Source organism: Gracilinanus agilis, chromosome 4 (assembly GCF_016433145.1).
Source record: "Gracilinanus agilis isolate LMUSP501 chromosome 4, AgileGrace, whole genome shotgun sequence".
Taxonomy (NCBI): Eukaryota; Metazoa; Chordata; class Mammalia; order Didelphimorphia; family Didelphidae; genus Gracilinanus; species Gracilinanus agilis.
In genome coordinates, this window is record NC_058133.1 from 251,141,736 (window position 1) to 251,161,540 (window position 19,805).

Below are 19,805 nucleotides of genomic sequence, written 5' to 3' on the forward strand. Positions count from 1 at the left end.
GGAATAAAGCAAATGGATGGGGTTTGTGAGTCCCTAAGTCAATAGGTAGGAAAGGAGGATGCAATAGTGGAGATAGTAAATTGAGGTGGTAGGAGAGATGTAAGGGAATGGCTGAGTTTAGGGAAATATAGGACGATAAAGTATAATGAGCGGCAAGGGAAGAGGATGAGGTAGTTGGGCAGGCAGCTGCAACAGGGAGACACAGACTGGGTACACAGGCTTGAGACAGAGGACACTGAAGGGAAACAGGCTGAACCCTTTCAGGTACAAAGGGCACTTTTACAGACAAAAGGTTAGGGCCAGCCAGAAATGGTTTGAAACTAACTAGAGGGCTTTCTAGTCAGTTTCTCATGATCACAAAGACAGAGTCCCAAGGCTCTTCCCTGTCTGTGAAATAGAAGGGCTTCTCAGAGGAAGTATAGAGATCACCACTTCCTCCAAGATAGACGCCTCCAAATCCCCTCAGGACCCAAAGAGAAACTATTCCTTTTTCTCCTTATCCCTCTTTTATCATTCAACCAATGATTTAGCAAAAGGTTTGATTAAATGATAACAGGGTTTATTAAGTTTCAGGGTTGATTATAAAGGACAGAGGGATGCAAGGTTTCTCTAACAACCTCCTAGGGAGAAGCTCCAGGTGGGGGAGGGACACAGGAATGGGAGACTGAGAAAGGGCCTGCCCTCACTCAGTCCCAGGAGGTTTTGTTGCCTTTAAGGTTAGGGAAGTTACACACAATGAATCAGGAGATAATTTGTATCAAGGGTAAGCCCTACTTGACTATGGGGAAAACTAAGTCTTCAAAGTTTGATTGCTACCACCCAAATCCACCCTTCTCCCAAACCCACAGGAAATTAGGAAAGGAAATGGGGATTGAAATAGGGAAGGTCAGGGAGATCCAGAGGAATTAGCTAAGCTACAAAATCTCAAGAGAAAAGGCACAGAATCAAGGCCAGGTTCCAGCCCAAAGACCGAGCTCAGTTGACCCTTCTGCTCTCACCAAGCCTCCAGGATCAACTGCTGCTAGTCAGGGTTCTAAACCCTCTCAACTGCCAGAAATTCTGTAGTTAGCCTTTTGCAGAGTTGATTGCACCTCTGCACTACAAGGGACAGGGATGACACAGAAGCAAGGAGGTGTTATAACAAGAGGGATTGACTATCAGTGCTAGGAGAAAGCACTGGAACTGGAACTTTCCCATTCTTCAGCAGAATAAGAGGACTATCTCCGCCCCAGAAGGAAGGTCAAAGGGAAGATAATTTCTTTCCAGGAACACCAGCACCAGACAATAAGAAACATGCGTAGGGAATAGGAAAGGAGTGTTGCCAAAAAGCTGAATGTGAACAAATGACTCATGACACTGAAATGAGATGTTAAATATGATTTATACCAGAAGAAACAGTCCTCCTCAGTGGGTGGGTGAAAAAGAGCAGATATGGTGGGGACAGAACCCCAAACTTGTAATTTTTGTAACTGTAGACTTGAGATTAAAAGGACTAAGGGAAAGGAAACGAGGCTTTTCCAACCCAATCAGAGTGGTGGTCAGCCAGATATTGGGCTTAGATGGTAATGCTGTTTTCTATCTGGCTTGGTTGAAGGTACTCATAAGGCAGGTCCAGACCTTCATTACGAGCCACAATTTCCCTTTCCAGAGTGTCCAAATCTTTCTGGAAACGGCTCAGCACAGCCTTGGACTCAGGCTCTGAGAAGTATTTCTCCTTGGGATGACCCAGGAGTACCTGAGACAGCAACAAAAGGCAACTCAGAGTCACAAGCTTTAAGAACCTTATTCCTGAGCTTGTTCCCTCTGGAGGCTCTGGCTCTCACCTTGTCTGGCTGGATCCGGCTCCCCTGCCATGAAGTAGACATCTGGATACTGGATTGATAGACGTTGGGCATTGTGTCCATCACCATTTCTAAGGTTACATCTTTTGTTGTTGGTGGGGGTTGCCGCATAGAACATGGAGCATTAGGGACCCAGGTATACCAGTCACCCTGTGCATGGGGAGAGAGACTGAAGTAATTCAGTGACCCAGGGATCTGGGCCCTTAGTTCCTCTCCCTCAAACATCTCCCCTCAGAAAGGAACATATCTGGCCACTACACTCTCAGATAATTACTTTACCTGTCCCTGATTAACAGCTGAGTGTTGGGCTGAGCATGTGAAGATGCACATGGTGAGAAAGTGGCAGAGGTCAGCCCTGGATTGGAAGGAGACAGGAAACCCTGGAAGAAAGAAGAGTTTGTGGAATAAGCTGAAGGCTCAGGATGAAATAAGGGCTGTTGTCCTCAGGAGGTGGCCAAGATCCTGGGATGTGTGGGGGAAGCTTTTGATTCTTAGAAGTTGTATGATCAAATGTTTTATTTCTCCCTTCACTTATTTTTGTTTATTTACTAATTTTTACTGATTATATGTAATAACAAAGTTCCACACAAGCTTTCCTAAGTTATATGATTGAACTTATCTCCCAACCTCCATCCTCTTTTCCCTCCCCACGATGACAGGTAATTTGATCTAGGTTATACATGTATTATCATGCAAAACATTTCCGTATTGTTCATTTTTATAAAGTAGTAATTTTATAAAACCAAAACCTGAAAACATAAATCAAAATAAACAATTGAAAAGTCATCTGCTTTCATCTGCATTCTGACTCCAACAGTTCTTTCTCAGGAGGTGGATAGCATTCTTTATCATAAGTTTCTCATTGTCCTAGATCATTGTATGGCTAAGAGTACCTAAGCAGTTGATCATTCCATAATAGAGTTATTACTGTGTGCAATGTTTTCTTGATTTTGCTTATTTTACTCTGCATCAGTTTACATAGGTCTTTCTAGTCCTTTCTGAAGTCAATCTGTTCATCATTCCTTATAATACAATAGAATTCCATCACCATCATATTCAACCAATTGTTCAGCTATTTCCCAATTAATGGACGGACATCCCTTTAATTTTCCATTCTTTGCCGCCACAAAAAGAGCAGCTACAAATATTTTTGTACAAGTAGGCCCTTTCCCATTTTTTTTTAATCTCTTTGGGATACAGACCTAGTAGTTGTATTTCTGGGTTTGCATTGTTTTATAGCCCTTTGGGCATAATTCCAAATTGCCCTCCAGAATGATTGGATTAGTTCACAGCTTCATCAGCAGTGCATTAATGTTCCAATTTTGCCATATCCCCTCCAACATTTATCATTTTCCTTTACAGTCATATTGACTAATCCAACAGATGTAAGGTGGTACCTCAGAGTTGTTTTAATTTGCATTTCTCTTATCAAGAGTCTCCCTTCACTTTTAAAGGGATTTAGATATATAAATCACCTCCCTCACACATGTCTTTTTGTTCTGACAAATCCCCTTAAATTGTAGTCAAATTTTAGAGTGTATGTAGTGGCTTCCAGTAGACAAGGAAAGGAGAAAAAGGTACTGTCTGTTGGAAAACTCAGGGGGTTAGAGATGAGGAAAGACGAAGAGGAGAATTCTTCTTTTTTTTTCCAATTTCAGAAACTTGGGCTTTGAGGGAAGAAATATCTCTCAATTTTATCCTGAAGTAGAGGAAATGAAAATGGAGGCTGGAGATCCTAAGATTTATCTACTGGCAACAAAACTACACTGCCTTATGTGGTTCTTGGTGCCTTGTTTTTGTAGGCTAAGTTTATTTATGTGTATTTTTTGGAAATAGCAGGGATAAGGGGTCAGGATGTAGGGAAATGTAAGGCATCTAGGGTCTGAGCATGTTAGGTGGTCCCTAGACTTGAAAACAGTTTCAGAAAGCTGGTGGAACTCACAGAAGGTTTTCACAGAGCTCTTGAAGGGTTAAGAAGAAAGGGAAGACTTCTATTTCCAGGAGCTAAGATGGCAGAGTAAGAACTGCTCTGAATTCACCCAAACCCACCTCTAATCACATAACCACACAAAAAAGCCTCAAAACAAATTCCAGAACAGCAAAGCCAACAACAGACAGAGGGAAACAGTGTTTCAGTATAAAACAGCCAGGTAGACTAGCAAGAAGGACTGGGTTAAGAGGAGAGAGCAATACAAACCATACTCTATCTGAATAAGCTAATAGTGAGATAACAGCTGGTTCAATCCATCAGGAATTGGGGAAGCAGAGTCCAGCACAGTCTGGAGCACTGTGCTAAGGGGAGCCAAAATTGGGAGAAATGGAACCTAGCCTGATCCAGCACAGCTGGCTTCTGGATAAAATTGCTGCCAACCTCCCCATGATAAGCCAGGCAGGCAACTTCCTCTAAGTGTAATTGCAAGACCCAAAAGCAACCAGCTGACCCCAAGCACCAGACTAGACCATAATACAAACATGGAATGGAACTCTCTTCACCCCTAAGAATAGAACTGAACTCCAGCATATAGACAGAGTCATCAAGAAGAATGGAAAAATAAGTTACTTTAGTGACAGGGAAGCTCAAAATACCAAATCAGAAGAGGACAATAATGCCAAAATGGAAATTTGTAGAGCTTCAAAGAAAGTGTGAAAGGGTGGCAGGCCCAAAAGAATTCCTGGAAGAATTCAAAACTTAATAAGAGAGATAGAAGAAAAATGGGAAAAGAAATGAGAGAAACAGTCAACGGCTTGGGGAGTAGGGGGCGGGGAATACACTGGAAAAAAAAAACAACACCCTAAAAATTAAAATCAGCCAAATGGAAAAGGAGGCACAAAAAATCCACTAAAGAAAATAACTTAAAAAGTAGAATTGGCTAAGTGGAAAAGGAAATACAAAAGCTCATTGAAGAAAGTAATTTCCTAAAAAAAAGCAAGGGTAGAAAATATAATCTCAGAAAAAATAAAAGTAAAAATTGACCTAATTAAAAGAAATAAGGAAGTAAATTACATCTTGATAAAGAGGTACCATAAACAATAAAGTAACATTAATACTAAATATATAGGTACCAAATAGCCTAGCAGCCTAATTTCTAAAAAACAAGTTATGGTATTTGAATGTGATAGAATACTATTGTGCTGTAAGAAATGATGAAGGATGTGGTTTCAGAAAAACCTGGAAAAACTTCCATGAACTGATGAAAAGCGAGTTGAGTAATAAACAATAATAGTAATAGCAATATTCTGCTAATCAGCTGTGAAAGACTTACTCTGATCAATATAATAATCTATGACACTTCCAAAGGACTCATAATGAAAAATGCTTTCCAACTTCAGAATGAGAACTAATGAATTCTGAATATAGATGGAAGTATATTTTTTACTTTCCTTATATTTCTTGCTTTTTTTCAAAACATGGATAATGTGGAAATGTGTTTTATATTGACTTCTTGTGTAGTGAATATTATCTCTCTTGCTTTTTCAATGGATGGGGGAGGGAAATAATTTGGAACTGAAAATGAATTTTTTTAATTAACAAAAAGAAAAAAGAAAGGAGAAATGTTTTTTACTAGGGAGATAATCATATCTTACCTCGCTGCTGGGCCCCACACAACCCATTTTCAGTGATCTCTTGGCACCATGTTTGTAGTTCATGGTCACTCTGTACAACCTTGTCCCCTGAATAATAGAGATGGACCATTCCTTGCACATACCTGCTTTCCAAGAAAGAAGGGGGTCAGGGAAGAGCAGTTAAAGGAGATAAAAGATATATCTCCCATAATCATAGAATTAGAGTTAGAAAAAAATTTAAAAGAACATTTCTTTCACCCCAAACTGAATAAAAATTCTTTCTATATCATCCCTAACAAGCCATGATTTTATCTTCATTTGAAGATCTTTAGTGAGAGAAAACCAGAGGTATCTCATTACCTTTTTGTGTAGGTTATGTTAGGCAGTTTTCCCTTAGTATATGTTTATATTTAGTATATGTTAGGCAGTTTTCCTTACAATTTTCTGTAAAAATTTAGATCTTTTTCCCCACCTTTTCTTCCATTGTTCCTAGTGCTCTTCTGGGCTCTCCCAAAGCCACAAAGAATAAATCTAGTTCTCCTTCACATGTTAGTCTTTTAAGTAATTATTTTATTCCTCTCAAGTCTTCTACCTTTTCTTTCCACTTTGGTCAACTGGGGCCTTTGTCCTTCTCCACACCGGTAGCATCTCTCCCATTAAGCTTTTATATATCACTAATAGTTTAGCAATCACATTTTTCTGCTTTTTAGGATTTTATTTATCTGGGCCCAGTGAATAGAATTTGTCCAAAGGAAACAGGTGGTTTCTACCATTTCCCTACTTGTCTTGAGTTTTAATTTCCTTCTCAACCCTTTTCTTTCCAATCCAACATTAATCTTCTCTGCATCATCATCCCATCTGCCAAAGCAGAAGTTCAATCCCTTTCTTGGTACTTTTTTGCCAAAATGTAGCTTGGAAAACCTTTTATTATCCTTGACCTTCATTATCAGACTCAAGGAATTCTGTGCCTGATACTCTTCTTAAAAGATTGTTATACTTATACTTATATAAATATATAAATACTTATAAGTGTTTTGTGTCAAATTATCTACTCTTTTTTCCTATGTTAAATAAGAGGCTTTCATTTATTTATTTTGAAACCTTTACCTTCTGTTTTTTTTTATTTAAGTATTTTCCCATGGTTACATGATTCATGTTCTTTCCCTCTACTTTCCCCTCCTCCCTCCCAGAGATGACAAGCAATTCCACTCCTATCACTCAATACCTATTTCCATATTATTGATCTTTTAAAAACCAAAACCCCACATCCTATACCTACCTTCAGTTTTAGTAACAACTCCAATACAGAAGGAAAAGAATTAGGCAAACAGAGTTAAGTGATTTGTCCAGGGTCACCAAGCAAGGAAGTATCTGATCCAGATTTGAACCCAGGTTCTCCCAACTACAGGCCTGGAGCTTTTTTTTGTTTGTTTGTTTTGTTTTGTTTTGTTTTTTTAAACCCTTGTACTTCGGTGTATTGTCTCATAGGTGGAAGATTGGTAAGGGTGGGCAATGGGGGTCAAGTGACTTGCCCAGGGTCACACAGCTGGGAAGTGGCTGAGGCCGGGTTTGAACCTAGGACCTCCTGTCTCTAGGCCTGACTCTCACTCCACTGAGCTACCCAGCTGCCCCCCATGGCCTGGAGCTTTATGCACTGTGCCACCTCACTGCCCCAAATAAGAGCTTTTTAAAAGGATAAGTTGCCAAAAGAGATATTAACATCAGATAATTCTCTCCATTCTTCATTGGAATTGTTTCTGTTTTGTTCCTCAGACTTTGATTCTTGAGATCTTCCCTTCCTTTCTGGGCTGATTTGCCTGTAGAATTTTAGGCTTTAGCTTCTTACTCTGCCCTTTCTCTGAAACTTTTGAAATTTGCTTCTTCCAATCAGCCAGATTTGAAACCTAGGTGCTATTCTTAAGTTTCTTCTCTCTCCCTCAACCCACATATCCAGAGAGTTATCAGATCTTATAATTTCTAACTCCATGACATCTGTTGCATCAGTCCCCTACTCACATAGCCACTCAGTCTTATCGCTACAGTGGCCTTTAATACCTCTTCTAGTCTCTTCCCCTCTCCATATCATCCACCCAATGGCCAAATGGATTTTCTTAATATGCTTGACTTAGTAAATTTCTATGGCTCCCTTTTGATTTAAATATTATTTCACCTTTATCTCATCCCTTATATATTTCTATTTTTGCATGTTTTATAAAGTACATAATTATTGACATTAATACTAACATACATGTATAAATTATAGTCTAAATAAATGCATACAAATTATAAATAAATAGACCTTTTCTAGAGGGACATTCTCAAAAATGTTTATTGCATGATCATAAAAGTTAGAGAAACCAATGTCTAAGATATTAAAATCCAGCCTATGAGTAGTTAGTATTCTATAGATTTTGTCCATTTTCCAGTAAGTGCCCCGTGAATCAAGACAACTTTCTGACCATGTGGACTGTCACTGCCAACTTGTAGTTCCATCTTTTCTGAGAATCCTATTTGTGCTAGAGTTGAGTGAGCTTAAACTTTTGTCAAATAGGATGTGGTGTATGAATATCTCATTCCTTTCTAATCCCAAACCAGAGGCACTGTACTGTCCTGACTAAGGTTTGGCACTTAAACACATGCTATTCACCCTTTGCTTCAACATCTTTTTCTTTTTAAATAAGAAATAATTTTCCATAGCCATGTTCTTCTCATGAATTATTCTTCTCTGAGTCCTATTTGTGCCAATTTAACTTCTTGCTTCTTGCATTTTTGCCATATATTTGATTTATGAATTTTTTCAAGGATTTTTTCTCCTGTGAATTAATAGGTATCTCTACTGGTATTCTTCCTCCTGTGTTTTTTCTCTTTCTCTCTTGCTAAGACTCAGTTCCCTCTCCTGTAAAATGGGCATACCATTCAACATTTGTAATACTTGTATCTGCACTACCTACGTCAGGGGTAGTTATGAGTAATGTGCCATGTGCATGTGAGCTAGTGTTTCCCCTAGAAACACAGATAATGCAAAAAGCTCCAACACCTCCAATGACCTTCTCTTTCTCAGACCTTGACCACCATCCCATAACTCTTCCATACATTTTTTCAAACTTGGTTTCCTTGTTTGCCTAGTGTAGATTGGCTAGTTCCCAGTCCCCTCTTGCCCTTTCACCATTAAGATCCCTTGACCCATGTTCCCCATGTACCAGTGCATTTCTCTTTTAGGTACCCTCTTCTCACCTGGAAATAATGTCCCAGAGCCGGAGGGCATCATGAGCATAGAGAGATGATGGAATCCCCAGAAGCCCTCTGTCAGCCAGGTCATTGGGAAGACAGAGGGATCGATAGGTCAAATGGGCTATTCCTCTGCGGAGGATATCCAGTTTACCTTCCCCACCACTGTTCAGCATCTGTGTTCATTGAGTCGGAGGAGGTGGGGTTAGGATGGGATTGAGCATAGGGGCAGGATTTAGAAATTGGAAAGGAAGGAATTCAGAGAATCAGGTCTTTTTTTTTTAAACTTTTCTCTCTTCCTGGACTTTAAGCAGTTGATAGACCATTAAGATACACATTAAAGATATCCCTAGTTATTTTTGGCCTCGACAATGGTAAATAACCTTATAAAAGCTTTCTTGGCTTTTATAAGCATCCTTCAGTGCTGCCAAAATAATCTAGATAATGCACATATTTTATGTTGCCATTGCTCTGCCCCCAACCTTAAGTGGCTCCCCATGCTTATAGAACAAAATACAAATTCTTCAGCCTTATATTCAAGTCCCATCCCAAATCTGGCTCCATCCTACCTTTTTCTCTTCACTTTACATTACTTCCTATCACACACAGCTAAACTACAAGTTTCCCCATGTACGGAAAATGATCCTTTCACACCCAACTATTGAAATCTTTCACTTTCTTCAGATTCCCCTCAAGTGCTACCTCTTCCAAGATTACTTTCCTGATATACCCAGGGAGATGTGAATATTTCCTTGAATTTTGCATTGCATTGCTTCCTCTGTACCTAAATCATCTAATTTCTAGTGATTTGTGTGTGCCCTTTCCATTCTGCCAGATTGTTAGCTTGTTGAGGGTAAGGCTTATTCATATATTCACAGTGCCTTGTTTAATAATGCTTAATAAATGTTTAATTGGATGAAAAATAATAAAAAATCAGGTCATTGATTTGGAAGCTTCATGGGTGAAGGACCTGGGATAGAGGCACATTTCCCTTTTTGTTTCCTTCAAGTTTTTCCAACTTCTGAGTCCCACTCCCTTCATACCTGATCAAAACCTCCCCCATCAGAGAAGACTATGGTCCGCCCTCGAGTGTTGATCTCCATAGTATAACGGAAATGAGGGACCAGCAGCTGTGGGAAGAAGGTAGGTGGAAGGAAATAAGAGAGAGGAAAGCCTGGATCCCCCACAATAGACCCTTAATCAGGATGGTCCTGCAGTAGAGGAACATAGAAACATGTGGATAGATGACATAGCTGGTCTGGGATGAGATTAGATTTAGACACAAGAAGATGAACCTGATGACCTATCAAGGCCTCTTCAGGGACAAGAATCGAGGCTGAGAACAAGGGTAGGACTTTTGAGGGTGACAGTTCTTTAGGAAGAGGAAAGAGCAGCAAAGGTAGGCAGAGGGAATTGAACCTGTCCTGTCTGGTGAATGAAGGATATGAAGTTGATTGAAGTGAAGGATTGGTTTGTAAGACCTAATTATGGAACATTGTGAATACACCATAGAGAAAGCATGATTTCATTGTAGGGTCTTGAAAAAGTATTTCTTAATCTGTATTTGGAGGAAGTTTAGGATTCTAATACAAGTTGCCTTCTGCCTTCTGAGAAGTTCCATGGAATCTTTAATTTTATTTTCTCTCCATCTTGGACCTTTTTCTTGCCTCATCATAAGTTGCTTTCCTCCTATATCTCTGAAATCATTTTCTGCATTACCTTCCATTCATGGCTCCCTTTCTTCTTGCCTACAACTGTGGATATTCCATAAATTTTTGTCATCTTCTCCAGGTCTCCTTTTACACTTATTCGCGCTTTCATCGTTTCATTTATCATCTTTGTTATTTTTTTTATCATTTGTCATCTTTGTTATACTGATGAAGGCCCAAATCTACATCCTCCATTGGACATTTCATTCTGTCTCCAGGTCTATAGTCTTAGTTACCAAACATCTGTCTCTTCTTATTGTCCTACAACAAATTCAAAGTTGACTTGTCTATTTCCAATACATCATGTGTGCCCCAAGCTGTATCCTCACTCACACCAGCTCTTTGGTGCCTGTCATTCATTCAAACTTAAAAGATCAGTCATCTGTTACTCCTTATTTTATCTTGTTCCTCCATCTCTGGTCATCTAGTCCTACTGAATCTTCCTTTATGTCCCAGATCCAATGCCACATTATTCTTGTACTATTGCAGCCTTATTGGCGTCATTGTTTCCAGTCTTTCCCTACTCCACTCTATGCAGATTAATCTTCTAAAATACCACTTTTTATCATATGGTTCTCCTTTGCACTGAGGAAAATGTCCAAAAAGAGTTAGAGTAGATTATAGGAGGTAAAATATATAATTATATTTACATAAAATTAAAAAGGTTTTGTAGAAACAAAAGCAATGTGGATTAAAGCTAGGGGAAAAGCAAGAAATTTTGGAGGGAAATTTTTACAGTAAGTTTCTCTGACAAATATCTCATTTCTGAAATTTTATATAGAGACCTAAGTCAAATTTACCACAGCTATCCCCCAAATGCTGAATGGTCAAAGAATATGAACAGGAAGTTTTCAGAGGAAGAAATTTAAAAATTATCATAGCTATGTGAAAAAAAGTTACAAATCTCTAATAGAGAAGTTCTAATTAAAATAACTCTGAGACATATCAGATTGATTAATATTTTTTAAAAGGTAGGCAGCTAGGTGGCTCAGTGGATAGAGAGCCAGGACTGGAAATGGGAGGTTCAAATGCAGCTGGAGATATGTCCCCCTTATGTGGCCCTGGGCAAGTCACTTAACTCCAAATGCCTAACCCTTACGACTCTTCTGCCTTGGAATCAAAGCTTATTATTAATTCTAAGCATTTTTAAGAAAACAAAAGAAAAAGCTTAACAGTTTCAGAAAAACCTGGGGAGACATGAATCCATTCAAAGGGAAATAAGTAGAATCAGTGGAAAAAATTAGATAAGTAATAGAAATATCATAAAAGTAACCAATTCTGAAAGACTTAGTAACTCATTTACATAATTACCAACCTCACTTCCAACAGATTCATGATTAAAAATGTTATCTACCTCCAGATAGAGAAATAATGCATCCAGAGTACAGACTAAGGCAAAATTTCTTCTTTTTCTTACTTTAAAGAAGAAAATTTTGATCACAGTTAATATAGACAGTGGTGTTGCATCACTAATTAGTTTTGGTTTTGTTGCCTTCTCTTTGGGTAGAAGATAGGGAGGGAGAGGCAAAGAATTTGGAACTGAAGAAAAATGAATTTAAAGAAAATTAATGAAACCCTAACTGAAAATTCTGCTCTAAGAATTTGGTTTATGGAAGCCTGAGAGGCAATACTTTCCCCTAGGTTCACAGTAGAATGTGAAAGGTATCTGTAAGGAAGAGTGAGTACCTTGAAGATGGGGTGCATCCCTGGGAGGCACCTCATAGTGGCTACAGCAAACACCTCAATCAACAAATGGGTCTTCAGGAGATGGGTTTGTAGTTGTTGCAGCTGGAAGTCAGAATTTTTGACCCAGGCCTTGGCCAGGAGCCATGTGAGGGAGGGATCTGAGGGCAGGAAGAGTGGTGGGACTGGAGAGCCAGAGCTGGGAAGCTGGAGCTGGAGGACAAAAGAATCAATACAATCATAACTCTAAAAGTAGAAGGGATTCTAGAAGCCCAGAGGAGGTTAAATGAACTGCCTAGATGAGACATCATCAGAGGCAGGAATATGAACCCAGGGGCTCTCCTCCAGTCACTACTCTTTTAGTAGAACTACATGGATTGGATAGGATAGGATAAGATAGGATAGGGCATTCCATCCTTGGGTCTTTGAAAAGAAGATAGGTTGATGAGGCAGAGCAGAGAAGTGAGAGGTCTTTACTCCAAGAAATGGGTTAGTGAGGTAGCATTGGGGAGGAAGAAGACTGGATCAGGGAGCTAGGTAGAAGGATAAATGGCATCCCTCACCTGGATAACCAGGGGTAGCAGCTTCCCATCAGGCTCCATCTTAAACATAACCAGGGGGGCAGCCAGATGTTGTTTCTCCCCCTGGATCACATTGGGCTGGATTCCATCCAAAAGGGAATAGTCAGCTTCGAATAGGCAGCCCTCCTAAAGGATAGATTAGTCTGAAGTCAAGGGTCAGAGATTGATGTAAACAGTTTTAATACCAAAGACAGTCAAAAGGATCAGATTCTTTAGTGGACCCAGACTCATAGAATATAAAAACTGGAAAGCCCCTTAGAAGTTATCTAGTCCACCTGCTTTCATAGTGGAAGAAACTGGCTCACAGAAGTGACTCATTCAAGATCCTGTAGCAGCAGATGTTAGAGACAAAGTCTTCTCTCTCCAGTTGTTGTTTAGTTCTTTTAGTTGTGTCTAACTTTTTCTGACTCCATTTGGAGTTTATTTGGCAAAGATACTAGAGTATTTTACCATTTCCTTCTCCAGCTCATTTTACAGATAAGGAAACTAAGGCAAACAGCAGTTAAGTGACTTGCCCAGAGTTACACAGCCAGTAAGTGTCTGAAGCCAGATTAAAACTCAGGAGTATGACTTAGGCCTAGCTGCCCCAATTCCTTTCTATTTTTTCTATTTCTAGAGCTTTTTCTATTTCCATGACACAGACAGATTCAAGGGCTTCTTTGTTTGGGAGATCATGCTCCTTTTTCTTCTAAGGTCCCATGCCAAATCTAAACTCTAAAACTATTTAGTCTTTCTGTCTAGCATAGCTTTTATCTGTCCCAAACAAACCTTCTGCCATTTCCCTTCTTCTTTTCCCACTTCCAAAACAGAGGGTTTTCTTTTTCCCCAAAATATATTTTCCCTTCTCTCAACCCTCTACTCCTTCCAAATTCCCAAGCCATCCACTCCAACCTCCTCCAGGATAAATTTCCTTAAATGTTGCTTTTTCTGGGTACTGAAATCCAGGACCAAGGTCCATTTGGAGAGTCTACATTTGGTTGTTAATCTGTTCCTATCTCCATCTGCTTTCACTTTTTCTGCCCTGTTTCTCTTTTACTGCAAATTCCCCTCAGTAAAGAATAGTAGGCCCATTTTGTTCGTATGCTCCTCTTCCTTGTGTTTTGCATATCCTCAAGATTCCCCCAGAATGAGACTGCATACAGAATAGGTGTAAATACTACTGTTTTGATGGACTTTCTTCTAGTTGTACTATCTTGATTGATCCTTCAAAGATTTAGTTATGCTTCCTCCATTCTTAAAATCAAGTTATCCTTATGACATTTCAACCTATTGCCTTCTGAAATCTTCAAGCAATGTGTTGTGTATGTTTAGAAACTAACCTAATTTGATCCCTCAGAGCCTTTTTAATTCTTTATGGTCAGAGAGATGCCAAAAAAAGGAGAAAGATTGGAGTAGAGAGGAGATGAAGAGGAGAAGGGCTACCTGGAGCTTTCTTTCCATCTGGATCTGAAGCTCCTCTGCCCCTGGGGGGATCACAAGTCTGGTGGGGAGAGAAGTGGACCTTTTCAGCACTGTAGGGTTCATCCCATTAAGGAACTGGTAGCCAAAAAAATCATCATCCTTCCAGGACTGGCGTACCTTCTCTGGGGGCAGAAGGGAGAGATCATAGCACTCCAGGGGCCTCTATACCCTGACTCTCCCCATGATGCCAGGCATTTGATCCCCCCAACTTGGAATGCTCAGTATTACCCTCAAGTAAGAGGCCTAAAGTCAGGTCACCTTTAGGGACACTTCTGGGAAAGATGGTCAGTATGGAGTATTTGTGGGGTAGAAGTGATATTGATATGATGAAGAAGAATACAAAATGTCACGAATGGGTTATTGGAGAGGATCATCAAAGTTATGGGGTTGTTACTAACTGGCCAAGGTGCTCTGGTGGCCCCAGAAGATTTGGTCAAAATCTTCCAAGCTCTTCCAGGAACTCAGGAAGTTGCTTGCACGTTTAAGGACAACTTCCATCTCTCTAGGATAAGGAACAAAGCAATTAAATGAGGAATTAAATACTTGAGTTCCCTCCGCCTTCTCCTTCTCCACTAAACCCCATATTTGCCATTGTGCCAAGAAACCTCCACCCCGCAAACCCCAGATTTTGCCTCTGGTCTTGGTCCTACCCTGCAGCCAGTGCCCCATCAAAATCAATCTTCTTATCCTCATGGAATCTCACATCCAGGGGCAGGTCTTTCTCTGATGCTGCATCCACTGTCAAGAATATCCCTTTCTTCCAGGTGGCCCAACTGGAAGTCCATGGAATCAAAAAACCAAAATGTCAATGGAGAGTTAAAAATCAAGGGTCAGGGGAGATTAGAGACTATCAAAGAATCCAGGGTCCCAGTGAAAATAAGATAGAATCCAGGAGTCAGAACTTAAGCTACTGAGAGGTTAGGTACATCACCGGTATAATCTCCTTCTTTCCTCCAGCTCCTCTTCTCTGTGTTTCTTAAACAATCCCTGGACATCCTTTCCCATCATCCAAGCTGGGAAGACATGGGAACAAGATCTCACTTACCTGCTCTATCTCCATGGATGTGCTTCCAGGCTGCTCTCTATCCCCTGACCCCAGCTCACCAATTTCCCCAAGTCTTATCCCCATTTTCTGTTCCTTTCTGCCTCCATGTCCATTCCATTTCCCATCACTCTCTTTCCTGCTGCCCAGTCTTAGGGCAAGTTTCTCATTCTCCTGGGTGCCCACTTCACCCTTCCTATCCCCATCTTGCCTCTACTCCAGTTCTGAATACTGCCTTTTCTGTCTCTGTCCAACTCTCATTCACCTTCACATCTGTTCTCCAAAATCACATTCTTCACATTTTCTACCCTGAGATCTTTATTGTCACTTGACTCTGTCACCAACTCCCTAGAGTAGCAGTGTACATTCTCTTCCTCATGTCTCTAGCCTCATCCAGGTAAAGCTATCAATTTATGTCATATAACAATTTTTTGAGCTACCTCTTCTGTCTTCCTGGGACTTCCCCTCCTTATTGTCCTCTGCCTTCTTTCTGAACCTTTCCTCATCCACTCACTCCTATTTTTTAACTTTAACCCAAATCACACCTATAAATCAGGGCATTAATTTGGATGATCCCAAAGCTCCCTTACAGCCCTAAATCCTCTGCCCTCTCCCTGCCCCAGGCTCCACCCTTCTCACCAGTGGCTACAGGCAGGCAGATGATTCCATCTCCCTGTACCCATCTGTAGCAGGGGAACAGTATCCCCTTATCCTCCTCCATGCTCTTATCAGAGACCCAAACAGTTATATGGTTGCAGAACCAGGCATCCTTCAGCAGGAAATGGATTTTCTGGAGCTTCACAAACAGGAGGGGACCCAGGTCTTCTGAGACATCCACTTCAAAATCCTCCTTCTAGTGTTGGAGTAGAAGAGAAGTTAGGAGAACCAGGAAGAAGAGAACTGTGATTATAGCTTATAGAGTCAAGTATTGTCCCCATTTTTAAAGATGAGGAACCTGAAGCTTCAGAGGGAAAGGAACTCACCTAATATCATAAATATGGTGAGATTTCAACCTCAGTCTTTTGACATGAAGGCACTTTGCCTGTGTATAGAGGTACTGAAAAGAAACTTTGAAGCTAACTGTAAACTTTACAGAAAACTGCAATGTCTCGTCTTATCTCTGTCTCTGTCTCTGTCTGTCTGTCTGTCTGTCTCTCTCTCTCACACACACACACACAAACACACACACACACATGCAGCTTTCACAAAATATCAGAGTTGGAAGGGGTCTCAGACCATCTACTCCAACCTATACTTAGGCAAGAAACCATTCAACTTCAGCCCAACAGAGGAAGTTATCCTTGGGCAAGATAGTATGCTAAGTTACAAAAATGAAATTAGAGAGCTTATGTTCTAGTTGGAGGAAACAACATGAAAAGTGAATACAAATATTTTTCTTGGAGAGAGGAGAAAATGAAGAATCTCATGTAGGTTTTGGCACCTAAACTGAGCCTTGAAGTATCCTGGGGATTCTCAGAGCTAGAGGTTGGCCTGAGCAAGGTACAGGAGTAGGAATCTGGATTTTGGGTGCAGGCTGGGTACCACTTCCCCAACCAGCATTCATCCAGCCTTTGCTTGAAGACTTACAGTCAAAGGGAACTCACTACCTCTGAAGGCAGCACATTACCCTTTGGGATCCTGCTCATTGATAGAAAGATTTCCTTTCCAATAGCCCTAAATTTATTTCTTGCTTCTTTCATCCATTCCTTCTAGCTCTGCAGCTGTGGTCCAGCAAAATCAATCTTGTTCTATCTGATAACACTTCAGACCCTTAAAGTGAAGGCACTTACACATCTCCCTTCATCTCTTTTTCTACAGACTTTATATCCCAGTTCAGTAACTGATTCCTCTATGACTTGATCTTGAGGCCCTTCACCATAATTACTTATCTTCCTCTGTATTCTCTTCAGTTTACCTGCATTGAGCAGGAACAGAGTCTACTGTAGGACTTCCATCCTCCTGGTTCTGGACTCTGTCTTTCTTCCTGTGGTCTAAAATCACTTTAGCTTTTCTAGCTGTCCTCTCACATTTTGGTCTATTGAGCTTGCTGTCTGGGTTTGCAGATGATGATGCACACTTCCCCAGTCAGGTGCTTGTTAAGCTGAGTAGTTGAAGCTCAGTTTAGGGTTTTAAATTTTATCTTATTAGATTCTTGCCAGTGTTCTAGCCTCTCAAGGTCTTTTTGAATCCTCTCTTCCAATAAATTATCTTGCTCTCCCTATTTTATTCCAGTGTCAATTTGATAAGCAAATCATATTTAGGCCCCTAGTTCTAACCTTGAATAAGAGAAAACTTTCAAGAGAAAAAAAAAACCCAGTCATTTACACTTAGGAGAGAACAAAGACCACAGATCCTCAGCTACTGCTATCCAGAGGCACTATCAGATTTGGATGTGAGGAATGGCTTTCCTGTCATGGGAGGAATTCAAGCACAGATAGTTCCTTACTCCCCTGCATGACCTTGGCTTTGGTGTCTTCACTGTCAAAGTGAAGAAGTTGGATTAGCTAATCAGTGTAAATATGAAATTGTTACTTGCTGTTAAGTCAACTGAATTCAATCTAAGTTTCCTTCTGTCTCTAATATAATAGTATGCTTACTCATTAGATCCTATCATAGGTGCTGTAGGGTGATTAAATATGTCAGTGTTTATTGAAGCGACATAAGTTCACGAAAGATAGCTATCTTGAAGAAAGGACATGTCCAAGGGATGAATAAGGGATGGAGAAACCTTCATGAAGGATGTGGCATTGGAACTGAGCCTTGATGAATGAGCAGGATTTCAACAGGTAAAGGAGTGTGGGAGTTAGGTCAGATGACTTCTAAGATACTTTCCATAGACAATCTTCTTCTCTCGGTTATACATCTCAGTATCAGTTATGAATTCTATGATCATTTACCAGTGATAAGCCAAAAGAAAGATCCTGAGGTCAGTCACCACAGTGGAAAGAGCAGGGGGCATATAAATGTCATGAGATCCTATTATGCTGTTAGGAATAAAGAAGAGGAGAATTCCAGGGAAGATTTACATGAACTGATATGGAATGAAGTGAGCAGAACCAGGAAAAGAGTTTACACAATGACAGTAATAGCCCACAGACAAACCATTTTTAAAGGCTTCAGGATTCTGATCAGCCCAATCAATGACAGACCCACCATGATTTCGGAGGATTCATGATAAAACATAATAGAGAAGTGAAAGACTTAAGATGAAGATTTTAGATATGGTCAATTTGGGAATCTATTTTTCTTGACTAACCATTTTGCTTTTTTGGTTTTTTTAAAACCCTTATCTTCTGTCTTAAAATCTGTATTAGGTATTTGTTCCAAGGCAGAAGAGCAGTAAGGACTGGGCAATTGCAGCTAAGTGACTTGTCCAGGGTTAACACAGCTAGGAAATGTCTGAGATCAGATTTGAACTCCCACCTCTAGGCTTGACTCTCTGAACCATCTAGGTGACACTGATTTTATTTTTCTTTTGCTATGGGTTTTGAAAGCTAGATGAGAGGACATGAAGATGGATTTTATGCAGCCTAAAATAATCTTGAATGTTTTAATGAATAGAAGAAGGGGTAGTGACCCACATGGGTCACATAGGAACATTTCACATTTCCATAATGATTTTCCCAACTCACTCTATAATCGGCATGCCTGGGAGATATACCAGTTATCCTTATTTCACTTAGTGAGTAATTGGTTCCCAGAAAGAGTTATTTGCTCAACCAATAACACATTAACTCCTCAGTAGCAGGGTAGAGAGATATAAACACATGTCTTCTGCCTTCAAGTCTAACATTCTTTCTATTTCCACCTCCACCTTGCAACCACCTCCTGCCTTTTTGGACCCTGGAGTAAATAGCCTCGACTGGGTATCCCAGAAGGTCATGGTACCTGACCATTCCCTCTCACGGTTTCTTCCTGCCCAAGCCCATTGGCCAGGAACTGACAAGTCCCAAGTGTTCCTATCCTCCAGTCTAGAATCATCATTTCAATGCCCTAAAGATCCCCAGCCCATTCCCATTTCTCTGTAACCTATCCCATTGCAGGCTACCTACATTACTCAGCTCCTGACCTCTCCTCCACATCCTCACCCCATCACTGACCTGTCCTCGAGCTGGCCGAAGCCACAGCCCCAGTTTGGCCTCTGCATGCTGCCCCACCAACCACAGCTGCACCTGGTTGTTGGTCCCCGCGAAGGCAAAGTGCCCAGTGTCCACACACACCCTGTATCGACCCATTCTCTCTGGAGATGCTGGTGGCTGCAAAAAGAGTAACAGGAAATTAGTCTGATCCCTGGGCACTGCTGTCTGGCAAGTGTCCTAGGCATAAACCCAAGCCCTTTAGTGGAAGAGCTCTCCTCACACCTGCCTATATTCCTCACAGTCCCCACCCTTCTCTGAATTTCCATTGTCTCCACCCAGGGCAGGCCTGACCAATAAAAATGGAATGGGGTGGGGATGGAACCTTCTGGGGAGTCTTTGGACTGCCTGGCAGGGAAATAAAAAATAAGGCTTAGGTTTGGAGACAAGAAACTATCCTTTTTCAAGATTGTGAAGCACATATAGACAGTGAGATGGATGCCTCAGTTTCCCTTTTTCCTTTCCAGGGTTAATCACCTGAATCCAATGTAGCTTTAGCCTAAGTGACTTTTCTAGGCATTAATTTTCCTTAAGAGGAAGGTTTTTGTGCTAGGAAATGG

General features: G+C 40.6%; 1 protein-coding gene across 1 annotated transcript; it reads right to left on the reverse strand.

Moving 5' to 3' along the window:
- Positions 1-1,417: 1,417 nt before the first annotated feature.
- LOC123243728 (polyunsaturated fatty acid lipoxygenase ALOX12-like) lies at positions 1,418-19,344 on the reverse strand. The gene is made up of 14 exons (XM_044671787.1): positions 19,210-19,344; positions 15,749-15,962; positions 14,999-15,080; positions 14,718-14,840; positions 14,466-14,569; positions 14,029-14,189; positions 12,589-12,732; positions 12,029-12,238; positions 9,677-9,763; positions 8,640-8,809; positions 5,427-5,548; positions 2,121-2,221; positions 1,824-1,991; positions 1,418-1,735 (listed from the first exon to the last, which is right to left on the reverse strand). The coding sequence occupies exons 1-14, from the start codon at positions 19,342-19,344 to the stop codon at positions 1,556-1,558; spliced, it is 2,001 nt and encodes a 666-aa protein (XP_044527722.1). The 3' UTR covers positions 1,418-1,555.
- Positions 19,345-19,805: the final 461 nt, after the last annotated feature.